Genomic DNA, 19,889 nt, shown 5'->3' on the forward strand with positions numbered 1-19,889 from the left:
TCAACAAGTGTTGCAGTCCACAGAACTGCCGCTCACTAGATGTTTTTTGTTTATGGCACTGTGACGAGGAGGACGACGTGGCTGGACCATGACTACGCACGCCCCACTCAGCTCCTACGAGCTCCACTCAACTGCTGTGTGCGCATAGTCACGACCCGGCCCGCCCTTCTCCTAGTCACAGGCACCATTCTCACTAAATTCTAGAGACTGTTGAGAGTAAAAATTCCAGGAGATCAGCGGTTACAGAAATACTCAATCCAACCCATCTGGCTATAATGTCATATTTGCTACTTATAGGCTAAGGTAAGAATGGTATACTACCATACTATTACTATTTCTGCCAAGTAAAGATGCAGAAATTGTAATAAAAGTAATTAAACATAGCCAAAGTGTCTTTCTCGCATGCTGCTACATTGTAAAATATGTATGATCTCTTTACCTCTAGATGGCAGTGTCAACATGTTAAATCAGTTATGAAATCCAGTTGGCACTAGGGGGCGCCAACTAACATGAACTATAGCATGAACTATGTGTCAGTTCTGGGGTCAAATAGCTGTCTGAAAACTGCACAGCCTTCAGAGGGCACTAATGCCACACTTCACAGATGTCAATAGAGGATGTCAACATGGGGTGTTCAAAGACCATAATTAAGAGGAAACGACATTCAAGTACAGTATGTTGAATGGCAGGCCAACACAGAAACTTTGCACAGAATTGGATTCCATCCCATTCCTGTGTTAGTGTATGTGTGTGTTCTTCTCACCCTTTTTAGGTGAGCTGTGAGGAGATGTTGGAGGAGAGGACAGCTGTGAGGAGTTGTTGGACACACTGTCCTCTATCTGTTTCCTGTGTCTCTCACCCGCCTCCTCTGAAAGGGACAGTATCTTCTTCAGAGACTGGGGTGAGCTTGTACCTGTGCCAAAACAATAAGACAGTCTTGTGAGCACCAATAATATGAAGAAGGGCAGTTATGGCAAACTAACCAATCATGTTCAAGTTCCATAAATATGTGGACTTACCAAATGGCGGCAAGTCTTTGACTGGCACTTTCTTGCGAGATGGGTAGAGGGCAACGGCAGGCACTTGAAGCGCCTGGTTGGCTTTCTGCAGCTGCTGGCGCTGGTGAATGGCAGCCCGTGCAACCACAGGAGATGTGTCGGGTCTCCTCTTATCCCCAGAACTTTTCGGCACTATCATGAAATTTAAGATAAATAGTGAATATCTAGTAACAAAGAATAATAATAAAAAAAGCTTTTAAAAACGTAGAGTGCTTGTAAGGATATTTTGCAGATGTTCTATTTTATTAATCTTCAATTTTCTGCAATTAATTCAGCTAAACCTCTTAATATACATATTCCATTTAAACTGTGTTTTGTCAATAATATCAGCCTTAGTTGTGCTATCTATATACAGGGTTTTATAAATGTATTAAAACTTTTAAGAAAGTTTATCAAAATATAAGATTAAAATGTGAAAATCTCCCATTGACAAAAATTGTAAAATTGTTCCCATTGACATTTTTTACAGAAAATATTACAGTGAGTGATGATGTCATTGTAATATTTGTATACTAAATTGTGATTGGTCATTTTCTTTCATTTATGTGAATTCTTAATTATATGATTGGTCTTTTCTTTCTAATATGATCTATTTATCCATGTAGAAATGGCAGCACAGAACTTGTACAGCCGACATAAAAACAAGACAACGCAATTCTTTTGTTAAACTTGAAATATTTTCTTTCTTTTTTTGCTGCCAATTCCATGCTGGAATTATCTTGTGAAAATACAAATCTAGTTCAAAGAATAATTCTTTTATTTACTAAGAAATTGCAAAAATGAGAAAATATACAAGTATAAATGTAATGCTAGGTGAATATAATAATAAAAAAAAAAAGTGGACCCAACTTTTATATGTGTGTGCTTTCAGCCCACTTACATGTGTTTATTGAGGGTTCGCACTGCATTGAGAGCGTCTGCAGGCTCTCTTCGTTCGTGTCTAGGGTGAGGTTGGACAGGTATTGTTTAACCTTGCGTGCCATCTGCGCGTCCTCATAAAGCTTCTTGGCATTGAGGAAGGAACTCCGTCTGACACGCTTTTTGTGCCCGCCTGTCTGGGTTACATCCAAGACGGCCGCATTGGCACTGCCCTGACTGAGTGACCTACACACACACACACACACACACACACACACGAGAGAGAGAGAGTTAAAGATGCAAGCTGACTTCAGCAGTGGGTATTATTGCTGATCCAGGATCAGAGTTATTTTAGTCTCTCTTTAGACATGCAGTAAGTCACATTCCTTCCAGCTTTAGAACATTCCAAACATTCCATGCATTTCACATTACAGGCAGTTAAATAAAAAGTGGGATGTTAAATAAACAACAAAAAGTTGCATACTCAAATTTTGCAAGATATATATATATAAAAAAAAATCGCTCTATATTATTTTCAGGTGTGCGGTTGAAATTTAATTTGTTATATTTGTTCACTTACATATCTGAGCAAACACTTAAAAAGCTTGTGAAAAAATGCTTAGCATTTTTTATTAAGGTTAAAGGTGAAGTGTGTTGTCACCAAACAGAATTGCAAACATTTAATGAATGTTTACAAACAGGTTTCCTGAACACTCACCACATCAGCTACTGGTCAGAGAAACAGATCTACCATCAATTTAAAATGGTTTGCTTATAGTTGTCTTTACATATTAGGCTAGGATAGGATCCTATCGAAACAAATAAAACAACACTTTAAAATATTCTATTAAAGGTTGGGTTTGCCATCCATTCACATCTCATCTTGGTCACAAAAAGTAAATTATATATATATATATATTTTTAACAACAAATCCCTCACACAACACTGCAAATACTTAGAAGAACGCGTGCAGCTATAGTAAGAATTTTAGCTGGAAAAGGTGTTAAAATAAATCACTTTTGCTAAATGGATCATGGGATATCAAGTTAATAAATGAGCTGGAACTAAACGAGTGTAAATAAATTCATGCATACTGGTGAGGTCCTATTTGTGAAACATTCAAATGGTATTAATGCAACAGAACTCAAAATTAGGGCACGTTTTAGAATGTGGTGAGTTTATTCAATGACCCCTCGTTGCAAAAGTGATGGCAATCAAATGCTGGAATTCCTACAGAGCAGAAGCATTCTCAAATGAAGGAAAATAAAATAAAAAAGGCTAGTGAGGATTCAGTCCAAATTAAAGGAAGGACACACTTGAAGCCAAAGAGAGGTGAGAGGTTCACCATACTCACCCCAAACTCCTCCACTTCTTCTTCCTGTAAAGGACAGCCATAAATAGTGAAGCATGGGGCAGAGAGGGTGGACGAAGAGAGAAATGGGGGAGAGAGAAAGCCAATAAGAGAAAGAGAGGGAGACGCACTTAGATGACGAAAAACAGAGCAAGGGTACCAAGGTGAGGTGCACCACAGACCAAAGAGAGACAAACACTGCGTCCGAATATGCGTACTTCCCTGCTACACGGTATGTAAAAAGCAGTGCAACAAATGGGTAGGATGTCCAAATATTTAAAATTCATGATTCAGTATGCAACTCTGGTCTTGGAGGGCCACCATCTGTAGAATTTATTTCCAACCCTCATCAAACACACCTGCCAGCATTTTTCAAGTAATCCTGAAGGCCTTGATAAGCTTTTTTTAGGTGTTTTTAATTAGGGTTGAGGCAAAACCCTGCAGGATGTTGACTCTACAGTTGAATAGCTTGATGTAGAGCATCTGCTGAGATTCTAAAGTGCCTTATGTACCAAGAAAGCCTCATAGTTAAACTATACTTTTTTAAACAATACCAAAGTAAATTGTTTTAGCGAACACCCAAGTAAATTAGATGTTTTTGCAAATTCCTGAGTAAGTTGTTTTTGCAATAACCCAAGTAATTATTTAGTGAACTCCTGACTAAATGGTTTTTGAGACCACCAGAGAAAATTGTTTTAACGAACATTCGAGTAAACAGTTTTTGTGAACACTCAAGCTAATGGTTTTCGCAAACACCTGAGAAAATTGTTTTCACAAAGGCCAGAGTAAATTGTTTTTGTCAAAGGACAATGCCAACATGGCAGATTAAGTATGTTTTTTATAGTACACACCTGTGTACCTACAGAACAAACTTCATCGATGGTTGAAAAGTAAGTTCTTCATTGAATTCAGTACATACTATGAAAGTACGGGAATTCGGATGCAGACCATAACTTTTTGACAATGATGCAGACAAAGAGTAACATACACAATGGTTTAACTCTCTCATACGTAAACATCAAAGAAACATACACTTCAACGTTGCAAAAAACCTTTGGCAGCAGCCAGTGTGTGGAAGCGTGAGGTGAAAGCTGAACACATCGCAGTGATTGGCCACTAAACGTTCCACAATGGTGTAAAGAGTCCAGCCTGATAGAAGGACAAAGTCACTGGATTAATCAGATCAGGATAGTGCTCACCTGGTTCTGAACATTAGAGCAGGATCCATGTTTACAGCTGCCATCCGGCCTACATGTCTGATCTCTTTAGCAATCATCCGCAACTTCTCAAAGTTCACCAAACCATCCACCTTTGAGTCGTTTCCTAGAATGGGTGATAATGAATTATTATTATTCACAAAAACATGTTATTTCACTAAAACAGGTGTTATCATGTCTTTTTAACAAGGTTGAAACATTGTATTGACCAATCAGCATCCAAGACCAGAACTATCCATTTTAAAATCAAATATGAAGCATAACACGCATGCAAATACACTGTGGGTCCTATATAAAATTCATGTAAATCAGCATGATTCTTACCCTCATGCAGGAACGTGAGATCCTTCTTGATTACAGGAAACAGTGGGATGATGGGTGGCTGCAGATTTTGGCTGTTTAGAAGGTTCCTGTACTTGGCCATATTCCTGGATGGGTCAAACAGATCTTGTAGATCACTAAACAGCTTTTCGTATTTACTGGGCAACTTCTCCCACGTGCCTCTCAGTCTGGACACTGGTGCTAAATTCAGACCACTGCAAAAGACACACAATAGTACTGATATTAGTTATGCAAAGCAATTATATAAACGATGAGTTTATGAGTTCCTCACTTTGCAAAAAAGTGAGGACTTATTGTAAAATAAGTCAGGTCGCAGAGCACAACAAATATTTTAGAATTGTCTACATATACGGTACTTAAAACATGATGATTGTACTTGTACTTGTATTTTCCAGCTATTCTCTAAGTCTTACTATCTAATACTGTCTAATTTCTCAAGGAAATGTATCTTTTTTTAATGGTTGTTTAGATCTTTTAATGGAAAATTACACAAAAAAAAAGATTTGTAAAATTAGTTTTTGCAGTACACTAATGGCAATAAGGTCCTTGTACTAATACCCATACCCATAGTCTTAACACCAAGATCTTACTCACTATATTAAACTATAATATTACCAATTAATCATCATGGTTTGTTGTTCCATCTTTGACCACATGGCTGCCTAAGTACCTAAATACCTAGTCTATAATTCTTCTCTGCTTGAAATCATCATGACTCTCTTTTTACCTAATGATGGCAAACATGGAGTTGAAGTTCTTGCACTCGCGGCAGTGCAGTGCAATCTTAATGAAGTGCTTGATGATCTTCATGCGTTTCAGCTGGTTTGGTTCACGCACCACCTCCGTGGTTACCCAGAAGGTCTCCCGATTGATGGCCTCTTCAAAAAGCTTGAGGCTGGGGGGACCAGACAAGCGAGTTTTTAGCTTGAACAGGTCATCAATGTACTCGGTGGGCTCGATGGCACAGAATAACTCGAAGGCACGCATGGATAGCTGGGTCGCCACTTCCACTGTGCTGAGCTGCAGCAGGCTGATCTGGCTCTCCCGCAGCAGTTCCTGGGCATCTTCATCTGAGCACAATGTCTCTGTCTCCATGTTGCTTTTCAGGTAGTACCTAGAGGTTTAAATGTAGAGGTCAAAAAGTGTCCTACGTTATTTTAATCTAGTTATATGAGGATTAATTAATGCAACAATTATTTACAACCAACTTGTGGAACTGGGTACAAGTGGGTGAAATATTCCTTAAAAAAGAAAAATCAACATAATAGCCATTTGGGCTCTAAATCACACCTGCCGCTCAGTTGGATCCTGTCGGCCAATTTTGAGAGCTGCTCAGGGAGACGCCGCTGTTTGATGACGCCCTCAGGTGTGACTGACACTTCACACAGCGAATAGGCTTCAGGGGCAGCGGTCAATGCAAACTCTCGGATAGCCTGAGCTACGACTTCCTTTGCTGTGGTGTCCTTCCCGATCATGATGTACCGACTTTGCTGGTCAGCCTTGAACACTCGCAATACCTGGTCTGACATGTCTACAGAGGAGAGAAGTGGATTAATACACACACCTAACCCTTAAATTAACCAACACCAAACTTTACAGTATTTATATGGGTGGAAAAGCATTCAGGATTATCTTTTTGATTACTATTTATTTCATACTTGTTAGCTAAAATTCAGGTTGAATCCAAACCCAGTTGTCCCTTATTCCACTGCCACCACTGTTCTACTTTCACACTGTATTATGTTGCAAAATGATTTCTTCATGAACATGAGTATTATTGGAAGCTGATTATCACCACAAAATATCGATCCCAGTATTGCAACAAAACCTCCAGTGTCAAAGCGACATGAATCCATAAACACGAATCAATTAACCAATTATTTTAACCAGTTCCACCAAATGTAAAGTATTCACATTGAGAATAAATACACTTTTGGCTGAGTACCACCAAATGTGTGCCACATAAAGAATTGTGGATAGTAAAATCAATGCCAAAACTGAGGAGACAAGTGCCCCAAAGAAGATTGTGATTAGGAAGATGAAAGTAGTTGAGGAAACTGATTGGATAGGATCAAATACTTACTTATAGGGACTGCTTCTGAAAGAGGACATTCAGGACAGCATGAGCATCTTATTAATATGCATGTATGCAGATTAAGCTTGTGCTAAAGTATCTGTATATGCCCCAGTGGAATGTCAACGAAAAGGTAATACAGAATATAAATAAACTTTTCCTGTAAAGATGTTAACTCTTACATATTCACTCACTTTTCTCTCTCAAGGAGGTTGGTCTTACCAGGCACGATTGGATCTAGCATAGTAGGCCATGTTTCTGGGTCAAATAATTACGGAATAAACCCTATGCCTAACCCTAAATCTTGCCTAATTCAATATAAACGAAGGGGGTAGATAAGAATGATTTTCAACCCCTAACCTAACTAACACCCTAACACAACCCCTACACCTAAATCTAACCCCAAACAATCTGTTAGTTTGAACAGAATGTTCAATAAACCTAACCTAACCCTAAACTTTGGTTTGATAAGAATGTTATTTTTTTAAGCCTTGAACCCAACCTAAAGCCTAATCCTAAATCCACCCTTAACCCTAAAATTTCATTGGTTTAAAAGATTTTGTTCCCGAACCTACAATAATGTGGATTCAGTAACATGCCCTACTTATATAAGCAAAATTTCAGTAGGCGTCTTACCAGGCTGGTTGTTGAAGTCGAGTATACGGTGATGTGACTGCAGCAGGTCAGGGTTGCTGGATGAAAGGTTTCCACTTACAGGAAGAGCAGGAGGGATATGCTTTGACTGCTTTAGCCCAACAATACTGTCATCCTGGGACTGGCCAACCCCCACATCACTGTGAACAAACCAGAAGAATTAAGACTCTGGTATATGTTGTTTTTATTCTAGCCGGACCATCTCGCACTCGGCCTCGCACTCGGCCTTTCAAAGTATTCTCTTTTGACAGCAAGTGCATATGGTTGTGTTCAACACATGCACACTATATGACTGCTTTGTGATACTCTTTAGTAAAGTCAACAGCAGGCACATGCACAAACAACGTGCAGAGTTGAGGACCGTGTCACGAAAAACTGGACTGCCTGCGGACAGTCCACGCAGGCATTGCGTCAGGCATACCATGCGCGAACCAATCCGGAACGCAGAAAACCAAAATATACTTTGGCCTTTATAAACAGTGGACAAGATCTCCATTGCAGCTTTCTAATATCAAGCTCAGCTTACTTGTATGGCTTGGGTGGAAGAATACTGGTCAGTGTCTTGTCGAAGATCTTCTTCAGCTTGTTTCTGCCACCTACGGTGTTGGCCTTCGCTTTCTTACTAGCTTTCTCAAGACCCATGACCTGCTCCACATCAACAGCTAGGTCTGGGATGGAGTAGCGGCTGGCTTTCTTTATGTCACCAATTTTGGGGATGTGAGGTGCCCCATTCTTCCTGTCTGGTTCCTCATCCTGGTCATGCTCTGGGTCCTGGTCTGGTCTGGCCAGTAGCTCCTTAAACACTGAGAGACGTGAACACACAACATGAAGAATGAGTGTAACAATATGCCATTTGACATCTTCAAGGAACAAATAGCCTTCAAAAAAGAACTACAACAAAGCTATCCTGCAAAGGAAAAATGCAGTAACTACATATTTTTTTCACAATGGATTTATAACCAAAATTTAGCCACAGTGTTTTTACACTTTTTAGGGAACACAAACCACAAATGGCTAACTTATTGTCACATAAACAAATAGCAATACCTATCTCTGTATATTAGCCTGGGATAGGAGAATGTATTTAAATTTGAGAAAATAACACACTTTCCTTTTAAGCAGAGCTGAACGGAAACCTTTCAGATAAAGCTGCGTGTTGGGTGCGTCTTTATTTCCCCATTGAATTTCAACAGCAATCTGCGCACCTGTGGTAATGCGAGTCAGTGTAGCTTACCTAAGAGATTTGTTTTCACAGTAATGGACAGGTGCGTGTTGTTTTTCAGGATCTCGTTGGCTTTGGATAGCAGCACATTTTCAAAGTTTTGCCCATTTACCTCCAGTATCTATTAGAGAGATGTAAATTGAAGGTCCAGTCAACATTTCATCTTGCACAGGTTGTAAATAATGTTCTGTTTCAGTACAATTTCCAGGGAGCAGTTTCTGGCATTACATGTCAACTTATCAAAATCGTGCAGCCCTAGATGGCCGATGGTCATTTGTAATTGGCACCAGACACATAATACAATTTAATGACAGTAAATTATGTGAACAGTAAAAAGTTCAAAATCAGCTGATTAATCAGCATGGACGATATATCGGTTTATTACTAATTAACTTCTGAACAATCAACAACACTCTTGTGGTTTCAGAGGGTAACAACTCGTTAAACAGCATGTGCCAAATGCAACACTGAATGAAGGCCAAAGGAACAATGTGACCTCTATTCATACAAATTCATCACATTTTCATACTCTTTCCAAGACCATAGCAGATATACACTATTTAGTCTAAATATAAAGTTCAGAGGCTGTAATCTGTGTGCCTTCTATTAATGACAGACTGAATACAAACACAATCATTTCAATCATGACATCTTCACTTTTTATGATTTAGGGGAGCATGCTCCTGGTGCTGTGACTAAATCAGCTATGACTGGTTGACAACAGCAATTACAAATGGTCTTGCACAATGTTTTTCACTTCTACCCTGATAACCCACAACTACTATTATTACTGCAAATGCAACAGAAAGTTGCTATTATGGTGTCATTTTAACAACTACAAATATTTCTATAGCCTCTGGCGGTACTTCATGATAGTGTTGTGACATTACCTGATCTCCTCGTTTAAGGCCAGCCTCTGCAGCTTTGCTGCCCGGCTCCACGCTGTCAATGAAAATGCGAAAGCCCTTCTCTGAACCCCCTAGCAGGGTGAAGGCCAGGGGGGCTTCCCTTGAAGGTTTGGTAAGGGTCACCACCCTTAGCTTAGCTTTGGCAGCACATGCTATGTTTAACAGTCTTAGATGCCCACACATTTTCTGGGTCAACATAAGAGAGAGACACGCCATGTTAGGAATTTTGCAGACAATTGGGCCACAAAGCTCAGAGTTCCCATCCATGACCTTTGGATAAGGATGCTTTTCATATATTTCAGAACTGAGTATAACTTGAAAAAGGTTTCACTATTGAGATATACAAGACTTTCCAGTATTTTATTACTTTTAATCCTGGAAATCACAGTTTTAAAAATGCCTGGTATTCCCAGGTTTTCCATGAGAAGCCATGTGGGAACCCTGAAAGCTGAATATGTAAAGAAGAACAGTAATAACTGTATGGCAAACCACTGACCTCTCTGTCTAGATTGTACTCAAACTCCTCGAGAAAAAGTGTCATTGAAGGGTTGCCCTCAAAGTCGTTGAAGTGATTGTTCACCCACAGCAAGACTACCCGTGTAACCTGATAAATTATACGTAAAAAATTAGGGATTTCCCGATAACATTTTTTTTTAGAACAAGTACGAGTACCAATACTTCATTTTTGGTTCTTGCAGATACAGTCCAATATCTTATTTTTTATTTTTTTCTAAACTCCATGTCAACAGTTAATTTAAATTTTATCATCAAAATGTTGTTAAAATAAATGAATTCATTAAAACTTTAATCAAATGAAAATCTAACAATTAATTTTCAACATAATATTGTATTATTTTTTATCAGATGAAGTGCTTATACACAGAACCTCACAGCACAGTACAAAATACAATATTGGAGTTATATGATGTCAAATAAAGTGCTGCATAACAGAGCATTACAGATGTGAGATTCTGCACAAGTATTATACAATTTCTACTGATTTATTTTTTATTAGTAGTATTACAGTGAATATTACATACATTTACAGTTATGATACATTTCTGTAATAATTATTTCCTATAAATTTACTTTTAATTTTGACAGAGCTTTTATTTTGAAGTGTTTCTGTGTTGCTTTGACCAAGAAGCTCTGACATTATGATGTCAGATTCCCACTCTGGAAAAGCCAGTAACTACATAACACAAGGTGATTATTAAACCACAAAATGCTGCTATTTAATTAAATAAGTATGTGCTCTGTATGTGCCTCACACTACAACGTGAATCTGCAATCTGTTTACTGTCATCTGCTACAAACAGAGCGTGCAATGCTCATGATGGTATTTTCCCTTTATGATCCAAGGAGAGGCTATAAAAGATATGAGCAGTCCACGTCTCCATACATTCACAAGCACTCACGTTTGATTTGCATACAATCTATACATTTATCTCATTAAATTGCAGGTTTTGCGGTTAAATAATCTCACTAGGACATAACGTGATTTTAATTTGTGGGCTGAATGTTTTCATAATGATATTCATATGTCAGATGGTATCAGTTTTTGGTATCGGAAAATGTTTATGAGTACGAGTATCAGTAAATGAGTGCGGTATCGGGACATCCCAATTATAAATAATAAGAGTGTGTCTTATAGAGCAGTGGTTCTTAACTGGTTGGCTGCAACCCAAAAATGAGATGCAGGTCTGTTCTGTTCCCAGAATCCAGGGAAAAGAAATGCTAAAATGGCAACAACAAAATGGAAATGCTTCATATATATTATTGTTGATGTCAAAGGCTGTGCTTCCAATCAAATCAGTATTTTGATGCAAATGTATCTCTTACTTAGCCAAATTAGGCACAAGCCAACATCTTTGATAAACCATGAACAAAACTACCCAAGGTAATTGAAAATATGACTACATCAGACACATGTTCACTTGCAATATATGGATATCCAGTACATGCTTTGTGCCACCCACAATGTGTTTGTCATGTCAAAATCTTGATTGTGGAGAGTATGCAACCATCAAAATTCTATTTTGTATCATAAACAATGTTTTGTGTCACCACGTGAGGTAAAATCTTGCTCCTGCAGCAAAACCAGTTAAAAAAACACTGTTATAGAGCACTTTCATAATTTTGTGCTTTCATAAAATCTGTGTGATTTTGTACCTTGTCCCTGAGGCTGGGGTCATGGAACCACTCCAGCAGTTTCTTGCCCACCACCATGGGGCTTGGCAGAAAGGTGCGGTAGGTCAGCAGAAAGTCCTCGATGTAGGTGGGGTCCACCACCGAGTGCTCTTCTACAAGGTGCATGGTAAGACGCTCTGGAGTGCCCTACAAAAAGAAACCGATGTAAAATTTCACAAGTTCTTCTAAAGTATGCTAGAGATGCTAAAGCAATGCATTTTTAACTCCGCTTTGGCTTGTGAATATCTTATTTGTAGTTGGAAAGCAACCCTGGGCACAAGCAAGTGTGAGAAACATTTATATTGTTATAAAATAATATGCAGGTGTTGAATACCTAAGCTTATGAGACCTATAAAAGGACCACATGAATTTATGAAACTGGCCTATCACCGTCTGATAAACATCCCTATAAATGTAATTCGTATTGTCGGTTTGTTGTACAATATCTTGCTGAGTTCTTACCTTGATGACAATATGTCCTTTTCTGGTGCCCGTGCGGTCAAGCTCGCGATGTTCCTTGACCATCACAATCTCGCCCTCTTCTTCCACTTTCTGCATGTTCTTCTCCACTTGGTTTAGAATGCAGCAGTAATCCTGCTGTGCTATGCACACAAACTGACAGAGAGAAAGAGACAGCAAGAGTGAGTGAGAAATGATGAACTGATATTGGAAAGTGAATCACTTTTTTAGATACATCAGTATATTCCAATGATTGCCCCTCGATAATTAAAGCATAGCACTGAGAGATGTTGTCGTCTTTGCAAATTTCACTAATCACCACCATTATTCTCATGCTTAACGAATGGGAGGCGCTACATCACTTTTGCAGTAAATGAGTCATCACAAAAAGCTAAAACAAGTTGGGTGCAATGTTCCCCCTGAGCTGCGTGTGTAGAACCATGCAATTCTTATATTGCTCCTGCGCAGGCCATAAAATACAGCACTCTATTTCAATGATTAGGGGGGAAAAAAGCTAAAAATGTCTTGAATCATAGCTAAATTCATGTGTTTTCTTGTGATCTCAACATATAGTTTTAGTAAATCTTAAGAAAACAAGACAGAGAAGTTACAGTAAGGCATAGCAACTAGATAATTCAAAGGAATGTTCCAGGTTCACCCCAAATTAAGCTCACTCAAGAGTATTTGTGGCATAATATTGATTCCCAATAACATTTTTTTGCCTTATCCTTCGTTTATTAAATTAAAAGTGGTTACTGTAAGGCACTTACAATGGAAGTGGATGGGACCAGTCCATAAATGCTAAAATACACACAGTTTCAAAAGTATAGCCACAATAGATAAACATTATAAGTTTTAACATGATTCAGAGTGATAAAACTGCTTGGGAAAATGTTTTCAATACAGGGATTACAGACTTTCGTTGTCATGACAACGAAGTAATACAATTTGATTCAACTTTACACAGATATGGTTGGTCAGTGATTATATGCCACTAAAATCATGATAACATGTATATTGTTTACAATTGTGGCTATGCTTTAGATATGTACTTTAGTGTTTATGGACAGGCCAAATTCACTTCCATTTTAAGTGCTTAACTGTAACCATGATTTTTGCTGGGACAAGACTACATTATTTTTCTACTGCATGGGTCTGGACATGGGATATGTATTCTCAGGATCTGTCTTGTAGAAACATTAGACTGAACATTGTTGGGTGGGGGGTACTCAAGGCATTCTTTGGATTTGGATTACCATAGAGTTGATCTGTTCTTCCACTCTTCTTTAAATCCAATTGGAATGCCGTAATTTGGAAAGAAAGTGGAAATGAAAGTAAGTGGGTGACTAGGATGTTGACCCACCTGGCAGTCATCCACCTTGGTTTTCATCACCCCTTTCATATACTCTTTCTCCATGGTGGGGGACACACCAAAGCTGTTGCCCATGCACAGGATTTCTGTCCGGCCATCTGGGTGCGTTACCTCCACAGAGCCATTCAGAATTACGGACCACGAGTCCAGCTGCATCGACAGAACAATGACAGGTTAACAACTATCCGACACACCACAAACAACTTAATTTTCAAAATTTCTGTATTGATAAAAGCATAATGAGCACATGCCATTGCTATGAAATGCACAAGCCTCATCCTGTTTTAAATTATTTGGAGGCATTAGGGGGAGAATGGCTCTTTTTGGCATGTCAGTACTGAGATAAGGAGATAAGTGATCCCCGCTATACCGCAGGCAGCTTGTAATCTCAAGATGCTGAATGCTGGCATTCATTCAGGTTTAACAGAGAACAGAAGATGAATGGCTTATTGGCTGACAAAGGAATGGCTAGTGATTGTGAGCTACATGCAAGAAAAGCTAAGGAATTGGGACTACCACAAAACTGAAAGGTTTAAGGTGAATGGCAGGTCTTTAATCAGACCAGGATGAGCTTTATTGCCAAGTGTTCGCGCGTACACAAGCAGTTTTTTTTTTTTTTTTTTTTTTGGTGATAGGAGAAACAAGTGCACACAGAACATTACAGTGGGACACAGAATATAAAACAAGGTAAGAGTATAAACAGACATACAAATAATAGGACATAGCATAGAATGGCGTATGTGCAAGTGGTAATGTATGTGTAAGGTAGGGGTATGTAGAGTTTTTTAATTAAATCTGAGTGAATTTACATATGTACATGAGATATTTATTTACATTAATGCACTATGGGGGAGACCTGAGGCAGTTTAATTGTTCATAAGGAAAATGGCCTGGGGGTAGAAACTGTTCTTGTGCCTGGATGTCCTGGCGCTCAGTGGTCTGTAGCGCCTGCCAGAGGGCAGCAGTTCAAAGAGGGAGTAGGTAGGGTGTGTGGGGTCCAGAGTGATTTTGCATTCTGCATTCATGCATGTTTCCTCACTCTTGAGACATACAGGTCTTGGAGGGTGGGCAGGGGGTCACCAATAATCCTCTCAGCAGACCTGACTGTCCGTTGTAGTTTCCTTCTGTCTGATTTGGTGGCTGAACCAAACCAGACAGTTATAGATGTACACAGGACAGACTCAATGATGGCCGAGTAGAACTGTGCCAGTAGCTCCTGTGGCAGGTTAAACTTCCCTAAACTTCCATGGTGAGGAAGTACAACCTCTGCTGAGCCTTCTTCACAACGGAGTCTATGTGGGTGTCCAGAAGATCAGGCATGATGGTATTGAAGGCTGAACTGAAGACCACAAATAGGACCCTTGCATAAGTCCCAGGTCTGTGGTGGTGTTGCAGCATATTAATGCAGTCCCATGTTGATAGCAGGGGCGGAGGGGTGTTCCAGGAGGTGTTGGTGTGGGTTTGAAGTGAAGATCAGAGTGGGGAAGGGGTTCATCAGCCATTAGTTGACTCTCTACAGAGCGAGGGGGAGGTTTCATATACTTTGTAATGCTTTTTAGACCTTTCCACACAGATGAAGTATCATTGGCTGAAAACAGTTTTTTAGCTTTTCAGAGTAGCTTATTTTAGCCACTCTGATTTCCTTAGTAAATATGTTCCTGACCTGGTTGTACAATATTTTATCCTCACTTCTGTAAGCATCCTTACAGGGATAATTCAACCAAAAATGAAAATTCTGCAATATCAAAGATGAATGACTTTCTTTCAAAGGCAAATTATTGTATATTGTATAACAACACATTTCTGTCAAGCTTTAAAATGGCAAAAAGTGTTAATAAGAAAAACAAAAATGGGATTAGTATGGAAAGTAAGGCTTAAGTCTATTGATGCAGGAAAAAGTGCAAGGTATGTACTATGGGCAGAAATTAAGGTCATGAGTATAGGTCAAAGGTTGGAGTGAGGGTTCAAGTTAGAGCAGGAAGACTAATGCCACTGGCTCATGTGACGACAAGTCTGACTGACCTCTTCACCATCGTTAAGGACGATTGTGCCAGCCCGTTCCACCACAGCGAACACCATGACAGCACAGAGCTCCCTCCTGACCGACATGGTCATGTTGGCAAAGGCTGGTAGCTGGTGCATGAACTCCAACAATTGCTCTGAAGAAACAGGGTTAGATACAAGAAGTGAAGTTCACATTTGAAAAATATAAGACAGACAGAGAGAGCGAGGAGAGAGAGAGAGAGAGAGAGAGAGAGAGAGAGAGAGAGAGAGAGAGAGAGAGAGAGAGAGTCTCTTAAAAGTCTTTTATTGATATTTGTTCTCTCTACTACATGTAGTTTGCTCTGCCCAAAAGGAGAACAGAAAAACATTCTTTCCACAGCAATAAAAAACCAGGAGCCAAGCATCAAATGCATTATTAATATGAAGCTATTCCTGATCACTGGAAAATCCTGTTATACCATAAACAGGACATATTACACATTACAAAATACATTTCCACCATAAAACAGTACAAAAAAGCACGTTTACATACAGCGAAAAATTCTGAGAACACTAGTGAACATGCTTCTATTTTGCAATCTTTCACAACTTCAAAACACATGACATTATCAGCATAACAATGGAAACATTGAAAAAATTTTATGAATTTCCTATTTTATAGTATTTGGTATGTCCTCTCTATGGTTTAATGAAAACATGCACTCAAGCTGGTATTAACTCCACATGTCTGGACGGTAGGCAAACAAACAATTATTTCAGGTTATCAGGTTAAAAAAAAAAAAAAAAAAAATAATATATATATATATATATATATATATATATATAATATATATATATATATACTATATATATATATACTATATATATATATATATAATTAGTGTGGTCTCAGATTTTTGGATTTTATGTTTCTGGAAAAAACTGCAGTGTCATATTGTCAGCCTTACCACCTTTGTGCATTTACTGCCATGTAATCATTATTACAATCTATGTTAATTACTTGAATTGGTCACAAAGATGTCATTCTTTTCCTTTTTGTACTCAGCAGGCAAAATAAATCAATCTACTGGCTTTAGCTAGTGTGGCAGGGTTGCCCAAAGACCAGAGTGGAGCGTAAAGACAGAGATTTGGGGTTTTGCTCCCTGCCCGTGGCCTGTCTGGGTACTCGATGACCTATGCTTGGCACAGCAGCACTGAACTGTAGCTGTGGAAGCAGCTCAGCAAATCAAAATTTGATGTGCTTCCAGAGGCTCGACTAAGACAGTGACCAAGAAAATAAAGCACTTTGCCCCCACTACTTTGTAGTCTTTCCAACCTTTTTTTTTTCTATGAATGGGACTATGAAGTATCGCTTACCTATGTCGTCATCCGTTCGGTCCATGGGGTCTTTCTCCAGGCAGTCTCGGACGATGTCTCGGCTCATAAGGGGATCTGAGGCACGTTCAATATCTTCCTCATCATCATCCTCTTCGGAGTCGACGGCTGTCTCTGGCAGGCCACTGAGGTCCATGTCGCCGGGCTCACTCTCGGTGGCCTGTGTTTCAGAAACATGAGTTCCATTCATTTGAACCCTAAAGCAAATCACTGATCCAAAATGTACTCAAATAAAAATTTATTCTAATAAACACATTTAGTACTAAGCAATGACCAAATGTAGTACATTTATCCCACATGTGAATCAATGGTATCAAATACACCTGATCAAATTATTGGAATTAAAGAATATAATTTGGAACAATTCACACTTAATTATACCACATCTTTACATCAGCATCATGGAATCATGAGTAAACAAAGAGCTAAACTGTTATCATTTGATGCTACTTGTTTCTTGCATTAACAAATCAGAGAAAGCATGTAGACTAGGAAAGATGACTAAACCAACCAACAATTGGTTTACAAAATGAAAATATTTTTGCTATTACAAAATTCCACTGCAAGCATTGAGTAGGGTCCAACCTTTATCAATTAATAAGACATAAAAGACCCATCCCACCGTGTATGACAAAATCTAATTTTGCATCCATTCGAGTCACTCTCACCTGGATAAGGAACCCCAGCGATGCTTTATTCCTACCCGTAACAGCCCACAATGTCGCCTGAACCATTTGCTTACAGAAGCCGGGTCCTAGCCGCATCTTTAGAGCTCAGGCTGCCAGCCACTTTAAATTTTTTAAGCCCCTCGATCTCGGCTCACACAAACCCTTGTCATTTCAATTTAAATGACCTGCATTACTCATCAAATATTCAGACGGCGCTGAAAGCAGCCACTCAGAGGGCGAATAGGGCGGGCCAATGCAAGGCGGGACTTTCTTTGAGGGTGGGGACAGGAGAGTGGGGGAGGAATGGTGGTGGCAGGTGGCAAAATGCATTAAAACAAAAAACAGAGGGATGTCCATTGCATAGCATCTAAGGAAAGGGTCTAAGGAAAGCTTAAGGTCCTCAATCCGGCTGAAAGCCTCCATGATCTCACAGATGTTCAATAACATTTGTCCCTGAGATCAAACTGAGGTTTAAATAGAACACAGATCAATGTATCAGCAGTATTTAAGTACAATGTCAGACAATCTCAAATGCCAAATCTATCAAATCGCAAGAAATCCAAGTAGTTCCCTGCTCTCAACTATGAATTACTTGTTATGTATTCTCTAGGCAGTTAGTCACCGAGATTGGATATCTATGTACTTAAACAACAGCACTCGTGTTGTGAAAAGGTATAATTGACTGTTGATTAATGTGGTTTCAAGATCTTAAAATCAATACACTAAGCAGTCACCCATTAGATGAACCTTTGGGATTTACATTACATCACAATCTTTACCTAGAAACGGTTAAGTTGATGACTCGCTACAGATCATTAAGTCTGCGCCAGACATGCTCGAAGAACCGAAGCTTACTGCACTAAAGTCTCATCTTGACAAATCAACTATGCCACTTTGGGGGTCAATCAATCAGTTTCTTTTCCTGCTGTTTTTCGACAAGATGCAAATCAAACTCTGCCAATGATAAGGCTGCCAGGCTAAGCAGCAGTGGGTCGTCTTTTCCATGAAAACTATTAAGAACTAAACAGGGACGACAAACATATGGACTGTAAGTACATTATACGCGTTGAAGGGACTGATTTAACTTTAAAACTGCCTAGACTGAAGCAATCCATAGTACTGTTCTGGCAGCTAAGATGAGCATGAAGAAAACATTAATATTTCAGTAGGACTATTCTTGGATCAATGCTTTCAAGCCTCCCTGAACAACCTGTGTAATGATTTATTCAAATGTTAAAAAAAAGAAAATGTGACCATCTTGGCAGCCACGTTGTGGATGAGGGTCTTTACTCTTGACAATAGAGGCCTGAAGTGCTGTAAGATACGTATATACCTACATCAGCCAACCAGTATGACACCATCTGAGCCATGTTGTGAAGAATTCAATTAAGCATTACATACTCTGCAAGTACACCACCACAGGCTTATTGATATAGTGTAAATTAAGGGCAATGTGTGGAGGATAGAGGTCAATAAAAGGCTAGTTAAGTCATTAAAGAAACAGCCAAGTTAAAATCTTGACATCTGCAGCACATTCATGAGCCACTGTGAATGAGCCTCTCTCAAAGCCATCATGAAAGCGCAACAGACATCAAGATTTTCACATAATTGTTTTTTTTATTTCTCAACCAAATGTGAGAAATGTACTGAAACGTATGCCATCGGAAGACTACAAATATGAGACACATGCTGCTTGGACTACTTTGATATATTTGGGTAATTTTTTGAAGCATTTAAGTGCCTTGCAATCACTGTAATGCATGTTTCTTGTTAAAAATGACAGTCAACAGGAATATGTTCCTGTTGTCAATATAAAAAAATAGTTATGGCTATTAATAATAATGTTTAGAATAAACAATAAAACTTTCAAATATATATGATATATTATATGATTATTCTTTTTTTCAATATTTCAGCCAGATTCTTCTGCCGAAGAGCCAGGCATTAGTTTATTGGCATTTTAAAACAGCTTCGAATGCGGCTCATTCAGATTTGAAGGTAGAGTCGGAGCTATCAGTTTTTTAATAAGCATTTGACAAGCCTTCTCTTTTATGTGAATTGCAGAGAGGTGTAGAGCACTGTGGTGAGGTGATCTGTAGAGCACAGATCACAACCTCCTTTCTTTAGGACACACTCC

The 19,889-nt window shown here is 39.0% G+C and overlaps 1 protein-coding gene across 2 annotated transcripts in view; it reads right to left on the minus strand.

Moving 5' to 3' along the window:
• The window catches only part of LOC127663071 (rap guanine nucleotide exchange factor 2-like), a 167,185-nt gene that overhangs the window by 14,096 nt on the left and 133,200 nt on the right, over window positions 1-19,889 (minus strand). For both annotated transcript variants that reach the window (XM_052154485.1, XM_052154486.1), the window contains 18 exons: window positions 17,067-17,244; window positions 15,729-15,865; window positions 13,698-13,856; window positions 12,338-12,490; window positions 11,858-12,022; window positions 10,182-10,289; window positions 9,668-9,871; window positions 8,790-8,898; window positions 8,082-8,358; window positions 7,538-7,695; window positions 6,118-6,358; window positions 5,555-5,941; window positions 4,810-5,021; window positions 4,468-4,591; window positions 3,272-3,295; window positions 1,939-2,162; window positions 1,020-1,190; window positions 764-913 (listed from right to left, as the gene is read on the minus strand). In XM_052154485.1, the coding sequence (XP_052010445.1) occupies window positions 764-913; window positions 1,020-1,190; window positions 1,939-2,162; window positions 3,272-3,295; window positions 4,468-4,591; window positions 4,810-5,021; window positions 5,555-5,941; window positions 6,118-6,358; window positions 7,538-7,695; window positions 8,082-8,358; window positions 8,790-8,898; window positions 9,668-9,871; window positions 10,182-10,289; window positions 11,858-12,022; window positions 12,338-12,490; window positions 13,698-13,856; window positions 15,729-15,865; window positions 17,067-17,244 (3,181 nt within the window). The remainder of the gene's footprint in view (window positions 1-763; window positions 914-1,019; window positions 1,191-1,938; window positions 2,163-3,271; window positions 3,296-4,467; window positions 4,592-4,809; window positions 5,022-5,554; window positions 5,942-6,117; window positions 6,359-7,537; window positions 7,696-8,081; window positions 8,359-8,789; window positions 8,899-9,667; window positions 9,872-10,181; window positions 10,290-11,857; window positions 12,023-12,337; window positions 12,491-13,697; window positions 13,857-15,728; window positions 15,866-17,066; window positions 17,245-19,889) is intronic.

Source organism: Xyrauchen texanus, chromosome 23 (assembly GCF_025860055.1).
Source record: "Xyrauchen texanus isolate HMW12.3.18 chromosome 23, RBS_HiC_50CHRs, whole genome shotgun sequence".
Classification (NCBI taxonomy): Eukaryota; Metazoa; Chordata; class Actinopteri; order Cypriniformes; family Catostomidae; genus Xyrauchen; species Xyrauchen texanus.